General features: G+C 48.2%; 1 protein-coding gene across 1 annotated transcript; it reads left to right on the top strand.

The window, feature by feature from the left end:
* Positions 1-1,011: 1,011 nt before the first annotated feature.
* AQP8 (aquaporin 8) lies at positions 1,012-12,861 on the top strand. The gene is made up of 6 exons (XM_083414047.1): positions 1,012-1,305; positions 4,210-4,472; positions 6,913-7,039; positions 8,244-8,458; positions 9,906-10,040; positions 11,694-12,861. Exons 2-6 carry the CDS (start codon positions 4,222-4,224, stop codon positions 11,734-11,736), a joined length of 771 nt encoding a protein of 256 aa, XP_083270173.1. The 5' UTR covers positions 1,012-1,305; positions 4,210-4,221; the 3' UTR covers positions 11,737-12,861.
* Positions 12,862-13,133: the final 272 nt, after the last annotated feature.

The following is a 13,133-nucleotide window of genomic DNA, read 5'->3' as shown; positions in this document are numbered from 1 at the left end:
GGATTTCGCTGCTCGCACATGCGCAGACGCTCAAAATGACGTCACACGCATGCGCGGAAGCGGTGAATCGTGACCCGTGCATGCGCAGACATGCAGATGCAGGTTGCGTTCGCTTCAGGATGTGAATGGGGCTCAGATCCCGTTCGCATCCAGAGGTACCACTGTATTATTATATTAACTAAAGATACCTTCACGGTTCCAGTAAGGCCACTGAGCCATGCTAGAGGGCAAGAGGTCCCTTGTCTGAGACCAGAGCTGTTTGCAGTCCTCTATATTCTGACACACTGTACAGATCTCTATAAGGCAGCCTTTGCCAGCCTGGTGCTGGCTGGGCCTGATGGGAGCTGTAGTCATTTGGACTACAACTCCCATCAGGTCTAGCCAGCACCAGTCTGGCAAAGGCTGCATTATAGAGATCTGTACAGTGTGGAGGATGCCAGATTGGCCAAGGCCGCAATAATGGCATAACATTGTACATAACTGTTTTGTTTTTCAGTTTCGTTCCTAATGCCTAACGGCAATTTCTGTTCACCACACTGACATTTCCAGAAAGGCTTAAAAAAACAAAACAAAACTTTACAGGCAATTTCCATCCCATAGATGCCCAGCTTCCTCCAGTCCTCTTTCCCCAAAGACTGACTGATGGTGCATAATGAAAGACCCTCTGTACATGCTCAGGGGCACTGTTCCTTAGTAATACACATTCCGTGGCAGTGTGAACGGGCTCTAGGGCATCACCCGGTAGTTCCTGGTAGGTGGCCTGGGTGAGGCTTTCCTAGGTGTTGACGAAAAGCACCAGTGATGACACTCTGCATGTGCACAGGAACACTCTCTCCTCCATACGTGTAGAGAGACCGCAACTGCAGGGAAAGTGCCTCTGCTCTGAGGAGGACCTGTTTCCTCCCCTCCCCTTCCCCCTTGTGGCGCCACAGGTTTTGCACTCTGCACTTCAGTCCAGGCAGGCAACCAGACTTGGCTCAGGCCCGCAAAACAAATCCTTGAACCATAGAACCACCCAGATAAATAGCTGTTATTTCTCTGTCAGCTGAAACACTCAATGACTTTTACTGCATTTTTTTAACCGCACAAATCCCTTCCACTCCCCCCACCCACACCTTTTTTTTGTTTGTTTTACACTTCTTTTATACCACAGGTCAAGCAGGGAGTGTGCCAATATTTTACGGGGATAGTAAAGCTGTTCAGCGCTGAGGAAACAGAACCATTCTGCAGAAAGGGCTTGCTGGTGGCTAAGCAGGCATCTCTGCTCTCTCTTTCAGGAACAGACAGCTGGAATAGTTGGAGCTGGTAAGTGAGCAACAGCGGATGGATGGGGAAGGGGGGGAGCAGAAATTCCCTCTCCAAACCTTTTGCCTTGGGAATGGATGGGAAATGTTAGATAGGGCTTGCTGGAGAGTATAGGAAGTCCCTCTCCCCCCCCCTTATTCATTTACAGTGGTACCTTGGTTAAGAACTTAATTCGTGCTGGAGGTCCGTTCTGAACCTGAAACTGTTCTTAACCTGAAGCACCACTTTAGATAATGGGGCCTCCTGCTGCTGCCGGAGCACGATTTCTGTTCTCATCCTGAAGCAAAGTTCTTAACCTGAAGCACTATTTCTGGGTTAGTGGAGTCTGTAACCTGAAGCGTCTGTAACCCGAGGTACCACTGTATTATTACGTTTGCATCACACCTTAGTGCACAGTTAAACTGTGGAACTCCCTCCCAACTTGGATGGCTTTAAAAGAGTATTGGACAAATTTGTGGAGAGGGCTATCAGTGGCTAATAGACATGATGATGCCTTGCTCTGCCTCCATAGTTGGAAGCAGCAACGCTTCCGAATGCCAGTTGCTGGGAGCCACAGTGGTAGAGAGCTGCTCTCGTGTTCGGATTCTGCCTGTGAGTGTAAGGAGGTCCTACACATGAGTAGGAGTCCGGTAGAGACACATGACCGACTGGCAAATTCTCTTCCTCCTGGTTGGTCATTCGGGAGATTCAAAATCTTTCTCCAGCCCAAACATCACAGCAAATACAGTGGTGCCCCGCAAGACGAATGCCTCGCAAGACGGAAAACCCGCAAGACGAAAGGGTTTTCCGTCTGCAGAGGCGCTTCGCAAGACGAATTTCCCTATGGGCTTGCTTCACAAGACGAAAATTGACGAAAAATTTTGAGGGTTTTTTTTTGCTCCAAAACCCCTTTTTCTGAATCGCTAAGCTGCTAAAAGCATTTTAGCAGCAAAACCGCTAATCCCTTAAGCCTTAAAAAGCCGTTTTTAGCCCTTAAAGTGCCAATAGCGCTAATAGCGCTAATCCGTCAATGGGCTTGCTTTGCAAGACGAAAAAACCGCAAGACGAAAAGACTCCCGGAACGGATTCTTTTCGTCTTGCGAGGCACCACTGTAGTACCTAAGTGTGGAATGATGCTCCAAGTGTGTGTATGTAAATACAGTGGTACCTCGGGTTACAGACACTTCAGGTTACACACATTTCAGGTTACAGACTCTGCCATAGCTGTCAACGTTTCCCTTTTTTAAAGGGAAATTCCCTTATTCCGAATAGGATTCCTCACAAAAAAAGGGAAAAGTTGACAGCTATGGATTCTGCTAACCCAGAAATAGTACCTTGGGTTAAGAACTTTGCTTCAGGATGAGAACAGAAATCGCGCGGCGGCAGCACAGCAGCGGGAGGCCTCATTAGTTAAAGTGGTACCTCAGGTTAAGAACAGTTTCAAGTTAAGAACGGACCTCCAGAATGAATTAAGTTCTTAATCCGAGGTACCACTGTAAATGTACTTTAGCCAAATTGCTGCGCTATTGAGTCTGAACGCTGACTGCCTATACTCTGCTGATCCTGAAGTGTGCTGATGCCCCTTAGGTATCAGTCGCTGCGATGTTCAGGCTGGAGAAAGATTTTGAATCTCCCGACCGACCGACCAGGAGGGAGGGAACATGCCAGTCGGGCATGTGTCTCTGCTGGACTCCTACTCGTGTGTAGGACCTCCTGACAGTGAGATGATGAACTAGATATGCCTTTCGCTTGAGGCAGCAGGCTCTTCTTATGTTCTTAGGAATTCACTCCCAGAAGATGTCGCGATGGCCATCAACCTTAAAAGGGGATTGGAGAAATCCATGAAAGATAAGGCGATCAGTGACTGCTATCCATGATGGCAATGTTCTGCCTCCTCTTTTGGAGGCAGCATGTCTCTGAGTACAAGCTGCTGGCAATGGCAAGCATGGAGAGCAAGTGAGGCCAGTGGCAGTTCTTGCAGTCTCAAATTTCAGCGGTGCCCTGTGAGACGCCGAAATTTGGCGCCCTTGCGCCTTGCGCCATTGTAAATCAGAGCTGTAATGTTGCAGAGGCTCTGTGCCTGGAGCGACCATACCAGTGGCACTCCCCTAAGCCTTCCTCCACAGCTTCAAAGTGCATGTGTGAATCTGATAGCCTTGGGAAGGGTAGTTCAGTGACAGAGACCCTGCTTTTTATGCAGAAGGTCTCAAGTTCATTCCCTGATGGCACCTCCAGGTAGAATTGGGACTGTCCCCTGCCTGAAACCCTGGAGAGCTGCTGTTATTTCAGGGTTGACAATCCTGAGTCAGGTGGAGCAATGGTCTGGCTCCGTTTAAGACAGAAACATGAGGACTGGAATCTTGATCTTCATTTAGGGGAAGGGCTGTAGCAGGCAGAGCCTCTGCTTTGCGTGCAGAAGGTGTCAGCTTTAATAGCTGCTAATGGCATCTCCAGGTAGGAATGTCCCCTGTCTGAAACCCTGTATCTTCCTATCAATGCAGACAATTCTGAGCTCAATGGATTAAGGGGCTGACATGATAGAAAGCAACTCCTCTTGCTCATTCCCCGAAACCCTGGCTTGGCTGCTCTGAAGAAACGGAATGCAGGGCCAGATGGACCTTGGCCTTATCAATGGAGGCAATTGTTGTGCCCTTTTATTAAGAGGAGGGTGACTAAGTTTCCCTCTCCCTTGCAGAAGGCCAGCTCTCCTGTGTGGTGGGAGCCAGAGAGGGAACAATGGGGATGCAGCCTTGCCAAGTCCTTGCCCCGAGTCCAGAACAGAGCGCCCCATGGGAACAGCACATACGGTGGCATTTGGATTTAAGTCTTCATTGTGTCACATACCAGGGTCAACCTCCGTTCAGCTGATCTGGGAGGGCTCACCAGGTGCTGGCTGGTCACCAAAGCCTGGCTCTTGTCTTCCAGATTTGCCCAGGCATGACAGACGTGGAGTTTGGCCGGATGTCCGTCAAGGAGCTGGAGTCAGAGGGCAAAAGCAGCCCCCCACAGCCTCACTGGTTTGAGCAGTACGTCCAGCCTTGCATCGGAGAGCTGGTGGGGTCGGCCTTCTTCATCTTCATTGGCTGTGCATCGGTCATCGAGAACACGGATGGCACCGGGAGGCTGCAGCCGGCGTTGGCGCACGGACTGGCCTTGGGGCTCACCATTGCGGTTTTGGGGAACATCAGGTGAAGGAAAGAGGGGAGGTGGACTTGCAGCAGGGGCAGAGGGGAAGGAACAGGACTCTTGGGTTCTCGCAGTTCCCAGGGAAGGTGGCTATTCCTGCAAAGGCTTCTGGGAGTTTTTTGCAAGGCTTAGACATCTCCAGCCAGACCTTTTTTGGGGTGGGGTGGGGAGAGAAAGGAGGGATGGATGGATGTGTCAATTTTGGTTTCTCTAATCTTAACGTCAGTTCTCCACATTTCCTTATCAGTTTGCAATTTAAAAAGGAAACCTCATGACAATTCATCAGCCTTTTAGGGCAGGTCTCTCCGAATATGCACATATTTGCCTGCAATTTTGCCTAATGGAAAAGTGATTTCCTGTCATATAATGCATTTTTCATGTCACTTTCAGTCGTGCATTTCTGAACACACATTGTTAGGCAGGAGAAATGCACTGCAAAATCCAGAGAAGGGTAAAATTTTTGAAGAGTCGCTGTGCTTCTGTTCATATAATGTTTCACAAAGTGAGAACTAGGTGGCTTCACCCTTCAATGTGAGCTGAGCTGAATGTCTGGCCCCTGTGGGAACCCGAGCCTGCCAGTGAGAGGACAGTTCTGCTCTTACTTCCATGTCCTGAGATGGCAGCAGGGATGGCGTTCCTCCTTCCCCTGCCCCCCTTCCAGGTGAAGCTTAACTGAAAGGGGTCAAAACAGATCTCTCAGGGGGTTGCAGACCCTGGTGTGGGAAGCCATCCTTCAGCAAACAGCTTCTGGCTGTGGGATGGAAGGAAAGCAGGGGCAGACGTCCAGTCGGGATCTACTGGCATATCTCTGGGTGATTCTCAGTAGATCCATCATGAACACAGGAACATAGAAAGCCACCACTGAACAGCAGCAGCAACAAAATAACTCCCCCCCCCCCAATTTGAATGAGGCAGCTAAAATGAAGAAAGTGAGAGGGAGAGTGGACTTTTATGCGATAGCTCTGTGAACTCAATACAGTTCTGACACTGAAAGCATATCCTTAGGGTCCAGAATGTGCTCAGAGACATCCTTTTTTAAAAAAGAAGAAGATGCTCAACCCTGCTTCCAAGGTCTTAAGCAGAGAGGAGATGGTTGTAGACCGATGAATCCCAATAGGAGGCCAGGAGCTAATTTGGAAGGGTCTGTGGTCACCTCTGAATCTGATTGAGGTGAGGCTGCGTTCTGGAATGGGGACAGTCATATTCCAAATGTCTCCAGTTCGAACTCCAGCTCCCCAGCTGGAATGGCAGTAGGGTGACTGGCCCAAAAAGGGTTAATCTTTTTGCCTCTTGACACAAGGGACATTTGCCCTTAAAACTTTGCTCTCCTTGATTAATGGAGTAAACAAGTCCCTTTCAATCAGGACGTAGGGCTGCCATATGTCCGGATTTTCTTGGACATGACCAGAATTTCAAAGGCAGAATTGACATCTGGGGGGAATTTTTTGAAAGGTGGCATTTTGTCCTGGATCTTAGGCAAGTCAATAAAAATAAATAAATCACTTTTTTGGCATTTTTTGGGGAAAACCCGCTCAATAACTTTGGGGTTTGTCTTAAAAAAAGCTCAATCATTTTCAGGTCCCCACCCCAAAAAGCTTTTACTTTTTGAAATATGGCAATCCTAAACCCTAGTCACCTGTAGTTTACGATCTGTTTCTCCCTCCCTCTTTATCTGCTTGTCGGTAACATCAGCGCAGAAGGGACTTAGTGCAGAAGTGATTCTTGGGCCTCACAACAGGGGAGGTGAAAGCTCAGGTTATAAACTGTTTATGTCCTCTCAGAAGTAACTGCTGGTAATGATAACGTTATGTGCAGAGTGCACTGTGATCTTGGAGCAGCAAAGGTTGTGTGTGTCCATTGGGCCCTTCTCAGCACACATTCTAGCCTGTGAATGTCCTTCTTAAACTGTGGTGCCCAGAGCTAGATGCAGGACTTCAAATGGGGTCTGACCAAGTCAGAATAGAGTGGTACTATTACTTCCCTAGATCTGGACACCAAATATATTTGGATGCAGCATGAGATATTTTTGCTGCAGCAACAGACTGTTAAGCTTGTTGTCTACTAAGATCCCTAGGTCTCCCCCCCCCTCCTATATTTGTGCACCTGTCTTTGCAGTAGGATAGAATACACCAGGGGTCAGCAAACTTTTTCAGCAGGGGGTCGGTCCACTGTCCCTCAGACCTTGTGGGGGGCTGGACTATATTTTGAAAATAGAAAATGAACAAATTCCTATGCCCCACAAATAACCCAGAGATGCATTTTAAATAAAAGGACACATTCTACTCCTGTAAAAACACACTGATTCCTGGACTGTCCGCGGGCCAGATTGAGAAGGCGATTGGGCCGGATCCGGTCCCCGGGCCCTAATTTGCCTACCCATGGAGTACACTATTCTTTCCTAGGAGGCCTCTAACCATTTTCTCTCTCTCCTCCCCCCTACAGTGGTGGCCATTATAACCCTGCGGTCTCCCTCGGGGCCTGGCTGGTGGGTGGGCTGAACATGGTGATGGTCATTCCTTACTGGATCTCCCAGTTGTGCGGTGGGCTCATCGGAGCCGGGCTGGCCAAGGTATGATGGGTGATGGGGCTGGACAGGGGAGGGGGAAGGACAGCATCTGTGAATGGGTGGGTGTGAAGGTTTGCTTCTTGGGATGGCATGCCATTGCCATAATCAGAGGCAGCAGTGGATGGCAGGTCTCTGTTGTTCTGCCAAGCATGGCCCTCTGAAAAATGCCCAAAGAACATCAATTATGATATCTGTTAATGCAGCAGGAGCTGCTTAGTGCTTAGTATGTGCTTAGGACTCACAGCTAAGGATGGCAGTTTTCCTTCTCCCACTTTCTCATTTTCCCAGTCTGAAGTTCCATTTTCCAGATTTCTGCAGCAATTTGTGAATTATTATTTTTTTAAGAAAAATGCTCATGAAAATGCATCAGCAATTGCTTGCAAATTTCTCCTAATAAACACATTTTCAATGCAGTTTTGACACACGTTTTTGCAAGTAGTATAATGCATGTTATTTTCACCAATGTCTTAGCCTCTATGCATACTTTCCCCTAATGTGTGCAGTTTTGTAGGGTTGCCATATCTTGAAGAGCAAAAAAGAGGACAGCCTGAGCTGCTGCCAGCCTGAGCCGGGGAATGAGGCACATGGGTGCAGGTGCACGGGGCCGCTGCTGCGCCTACATGCCTGTTTCCCCAGCACGGGCTGGCAGCGGCCTTGGAATGCAGAGCAGCCTGTGCCCAAGCCCAAGCCCAAGCCTCCCGCACCCGAGCCAGAGCCCAAGTTGCCTATGTCTGCACCCGCGCCCACACCCTTCCCCAGCCTGTGCCACGCCAAGACAATACAAACATTTTAAAAAATCAAAACCCCAAATCCCAGACATTTACTTTCATATGTGAAAATCCCCCTCCCCAAGATGGTCATACTGGCCCCCCAAAAGAGGGCATGTCCAGGATTTCCCAGATGTATGGCAACCCTAAGTTTTGCAAACATCAGTTGTATGGAGAACTGCATTGCAGCATTTGGATCAGTGCAGATTTGGAAAGGTGGTTCTGTATTTCATGTTTTGTGTTGTTTGCCCCACTGTCAAAGGACTTCCAGTGGCAACAGTATGAAAAAAAACCAAGTGGTCTTAGAGATGGAGTCCATGCCATACATGATGGGACTAAAATGTGGGTGGGTGGGTGAGGGGAACCCAATATGTCCACACCTACTTTTGTATCCCTTGTGCATCTGAAATTAAATTTGGAAGCCTCTAAATCTCTTGCAGGTGATGACCGTCTGGGAAAGGTACGACAATGCCACAGGAGCGGCGTTCACCTCCATCACCTCGGACAACCAAATCCCCGCAGCTCTGGTGGGTGAGATTGTGATGACCATGTTCCTGGTCATGACGGTCTGCATGGGGGCCATCAACGAGAAGACCAAGACCCCCCTGGCTCCTTTCTGTATCGGCTTCACCGTTACGGCGGACATCCTCGCAGGGTGAGTTTGGCTGGCATTCCTGCAAAGGGAGCTGGTGTAATTCACCCCTCCCAGACTAATACACAGACTGGAACGTGATTATCCTTTGGATTTCACAATATAGTGGTACCCCGCAAGACGAATGCCTCGCAAGACGGAAAACCCACTAGACGAAAAGGTTTTCCGTTTTTCGATGCGCTTCGCAGGACGAATTTCCCTATGGGCTTGCTTCGCAAGATGAAAATGTCTTGCGAGTCTTGAGATTTTTTTTCGCTCCCCAGCCCCTTTTTCTAAGCCGCTAAACCGCTAATAGCCTTTTAGCAGCTAATCCGCTAATCCCTTAAGCCTTTAATAGCCGCTAATAGCCGCTAATAGCCGCTAAACCACTAATAGCGCTAATCCGCTAAGCCGCTAATAGGGTTGCTTCGCAAGACGAAAAAACCGCTAGACGAAGAGACTCGCGGAACGGATTCTTTTCGTCTTGCGAGGCACCACTGTACTCTGAATTTTGAGGTGCAATTCTCCTCTCAAAAGAACATACCAAAATGCATTTGTTTTTATAAAAAAGCATCAGATTGATTCATCACCGACATATTGGCTTGAGAATAAGCTGTGAGATGTTTTTGGATAGATTCAGCTCATGGTTTCCTCAACCTGCATTTAATTGCTCACATTCCTTGCAAAGACACTTAGGGTTGGATCTGTTCCTGGCTGATAATGCGGAAAGCTATCAGTAAGGGCTGTGTTCTCCCTCCACTGCCAGAGGCAGGATTCTGCTCAGTCCTAGCTGCTGGGACTTGCACTCTGGCCTTGCTTACGGGCTTCCCATTGGGGCATCTGCTTGGCCACTGTAAGAATGGGATGCTGGACTAGATGCCTCCCTCGGTTTGATCCAGCAGCCAGGCTCTTCTTATGGAACCTCCAGGTCCAGAGGCAGTCTACCTTGATTCTGAGGTTCTTAGGAGTATTTTGGCCTGACCCAGCAGGGCTCCTTATGCACTTTTCTGTTCTCAAGCCAGCCTCAGTGCTGACACCACACACTCAGTGCCAGTGTCCTTCATGCAAATCCTGACAGCCAGCAGCAGATTGCCTGTTGGGTCTCCTTGCCTTGCTTGCATCCGCTAACCAGAACAGACAGTTTTCAAGGCAAAAAAAGGTTATTCAGCCACCAGCCCTGCTCCCCATCTTTAGTGAGAGATGAGGCTTTTGCTTAAACACTGAGAAGGGCTTCAGACACCAGGATTGATCTGTTGCTGACAGACGGGTGTAGGGATAAAATCCTGCGGTTTCCCTTTCACATACGGTTGTCGGCAAATGGTAAGGAGCTCTCACACCCGGCTCTGAAATGTGCCCCCCTCTTGGGAAACGGCAGCTCTGCTTTCACAGAGGCTTTGGGATATATTATGGGATGTTTGCTCAGCATTGACCTTTGATACACGGCTGCTCCTTTTCTTTTCCCGCCATGCAGGGGAGGTGTTTCAGGAGGCTGCATGAACCCAGCCAGAGCGTTTGGTCCTGCACTGGTTGCCAGCTACTGGGATTACCACTGGGTGTACTGGGTCGGCCCTATGGTGGCCGGACTCCTTGTTGGTGCATTGATAAGGTAGGTAGATGGGGGGGGGGTGTTTCCACTTCCCAAAGTGAGGGGGGAGGTGGTAATGTGAGTGGATGGAAAGCTCTTGTTGTGTTGAGATAGGAGTGCAAGTCTTTAATAATAATGATAATAATAATGATAATAATGATAATAATGATAACAACAACAACAACAACAACAAAAATAATAATAGCATTTATATCCCACCTTTCCCCCCCAAGGAGCTCATGGTTCTCCCCCTCCTCATTTAATCCTCACAACAACCCTGTGAGGTAGGCTAGGCTGAGGGGCGGTGACTGGCCCAAGGTCACACCCAGTGAGTTTCATGCCAGAGTGGGAATTTGAACCCTGGGTTGGATCTACACACATGAAAAAACATGCTATAAATAAGTCAGAAATTAAATTGTTGTAACAAAAAAAAATCTAGGTAAAAATCGCATAGAAAAAAATTGTTTGCTCTCTGGTGCCATCTGGTGTTGCATGTTTGTAATGCATTCAAAGCTTTTTTGACTAATGTAGCTGAGTCCCTGGTCTCCCACCCTGTTCTGATTATACCACACTGGCTCTATCTCACAGAGCTTGGGGCCTCTGAATCAATGTCACCAGCTACTCTTTGGGGGCCACGTCATGCTCCCAACTTCACCAGAGATTGCGCCACACTGGACTGCTGAGCTCCATTCTACAATCATAGTGTAGCCCAGCCATTCCCAACCTGGTGCCCTTCAAATTTATTTTATTTAATTTATAAACATACTTATGAAATGTTCTGACTTTTGTTGAAACAAAAACAAAAAAACAGAGCAGTTTGCCGTTCTACAATTCTACATTAAACCATACAATACAGTGGTGCCTCGCAAGACGAAAAGAATCCGTTCCGTGAGTCTCTTCGTCTAGCGGTTTTTTCATCTTGCGAAGCAAGCCCATTAGCGGATTAGCGGATTAGCGCTATTAGCGGTTTAGCGGCTATTAGCAGCTATTAAAGGCTTAAGGGATTAGCGGATTAGCTGCTAAAAGGCTATTAGCAGCTTAGTGCCTTAGAAAAAGGGGGTGGGGAGTGAAAAAAACCCCCCAGGAATCGCAAGACATTTTCAAAGCAATGCTTCTGAATGTCAATTGTTGGAAACCACAAGAGGGGAGGGTGCTCTGTGTTCAAATCCTGCTTGCTGGTTTCCCCTAGGTTTCTGGTTGGCCACTGTGAGAACAAGAGGCTGGACTAGATGGGCCCCCTTTGGAGGGGGAGACTCCCTGGCTTCTTCAGCAGTCTGCCTCATCTCTATCTCTTGAGGCCTCCACTCCTGCTTCTGATTTTGGACTGCTCTCTGCCCCAGACTCTTCCCGCTCACTAAACCATTACCTCTTCTGTTTCCGACATCTCCACCTCTCAGTCTGCTACCTCTTCTCCCTCTGTCCACTCATTGTCATCTCACCACCAACCCCCTGGTTCTGAGCCTTCCTCCCTTGGGGGTTCCCTAACCAGTCCCTCCCACCGCTCCTCTACATCCAGCCAGCCCACGACATTGGGCCACTGACCTGACCCAGAAGCCTGTTCTTAGATTCTTATGTTTAGAGTAACCCACCCTCCCCAGCTGCTATAAATGGAGCCTAGGAATGCCCTCCCCCCAAAGTACTGATTCTAACTGGTTCATCCTTTTGTTCCTTCAGGACTCTGATTGGGGACAAGAAAACCCGCATCTTCCTGAAATGAGCATCCTCTGAGCAGGCTCCAGCGCTGGGCAGCACAACATCAACAGACCGCTGCTCCAGAGCTCTCCAACAACCCTCCACTTCTCAACCTCTGCTTCCCTGTTTCCTTCGTGGCCAAGGTCTTGGGCGGCCCCTACCTGGAGGAGACAGGCAGGCTTCTGGACCGTTCTGTTGAGTGCTGCTCTCTACTATTTAAAGCAAGGGGGCTCCTTCTCCCCATGCATTGCTGCTAGGGAAATCCAAGCAGAGAGAGTTGCTGCTGTTGGGCTCAGGGTCTGCATCAGCCAGCCACAGTGAGACCAGGATGCTAGGCTAGGTGGCCCCTGTCGGCCTGAGCCAGGAGCTGGGCACTTCTTACGGTCATATGTTCTTAACGCTGTTAGGGTATTGGACACAGACACCATCAGCAACCTCATTGATCCAGATGGTTGCTCTCCCTTGGGCAAGTTCCACTGGAATACCCTGGAGCTCTTGGGCAGCACCTGGGAATCTGCTAGCCCAGCTCACCCACATTCCACTGGGGCTTGCACAAGGCCTCATGTAAATTGATCAGTCCGAATTATAGTATGAATTCTCCCCACTGTACACATTTTCGGGAAGCAATTTCCCCATATATAATATGTTTCTGCGTGTGCTGTTTTCACTGTAATATAGCATATGCATTATTGTATACACTGCAGAACAGCACTGCAAAATTCAGAGAGGTGCAAATTTCAAGGGATAATTGAATCTGTCCATTTTGGTGCCTCTCAGTTTCTCCAGTCTTAGATTCAGATCTTCGCATTTCCAAATCATTCTGCTTTTTTTTTAAAGTCCTCATGAAAATTCATCAGCGTTTTAGTGTGAATTTCTCCTAACTAGCATGTTTTGTATGCAGTTTTGCTTAATGTACACATTTTTGCAGAGCGATTTTCCCCAATACAGTGCATTTTTTGTATGTTGTTTTCCCTATTATATGCATCCCTATGCACACTTTACTCAAGCATATTGCTTTATTGATGATTTGCTAACCATTTCATACGATTTGTGTTGTATTTGTGATGTTCCAGTATGTTTTGTTACTGTTATTGTTGTTACTGTTTGTAAGCTGCTTTGAGATTCATTTGAATGAAATACAACAAATCAGTTTCAATCCAGTGTATGCCTTTTTTGTAAACATGACTTGGCCGGAGAGCTGGCTTGCAAAATTTGGAGAAGTGCAAATTTCAAAGGATGGCTGTGTTTCTGTTCACAACTTGAATTAGGTGAGTCTGCTTTTTAAATGTAAACTAAGTGAAAGTTCTCTTCTGTCCCTGCACAAGAGAACTACAGGTGCATCAGGGTGCCCTGATGGTCAGGAAGTTGAGAGAGGGGGGAAAATCTCTTCTAAGCTTTCCTCCTCCAGGACTCAGGCTCTCC

This window comes from Podarcis tiliguerta, assembly GCF_965153285.1.
Source record: "Podarcis tiliguerta genome assembly, chromosome: 14".
In the NCBI taxonomy this organism is placed as follows: domain Eukaryota; kingdom Metazoa; phylum Chordata; class Lepidosauria; order Squamata; family Lacertidae; genus Podarcis; species Podarcis tiliguerta.
Note: the sequence above shows the minus strand (reverse complement) of the source record. Positions and strands in the feature narration are given on the sequence as shown.

Excerpts from the sequence above, each read along its gene's own strand:
- AQP8 (XM_083414047.1), top strand. The coding sequence starts at position 4,222 with ATGACAGACGTGGAGTTTGGCCGGATGTCCGTCAAGGAGCTGGAGTCA. Across the intron at positions 4,473-6,912 it reads GCGGTTTTGGGGAACATCAG|TGGTGGCCATTATAACCCTG; the intron begins GTGAAGGAAAGA and ends TCCCCCCTACAG. Across the intron at positions 10,041-11,693 it reads CTTGTTGGTGCATTGATAAG|GACTCTGATTGGGGACAAGA; the intron begins GTAGGTAGATGG and ends TTGTTCCTTCAG.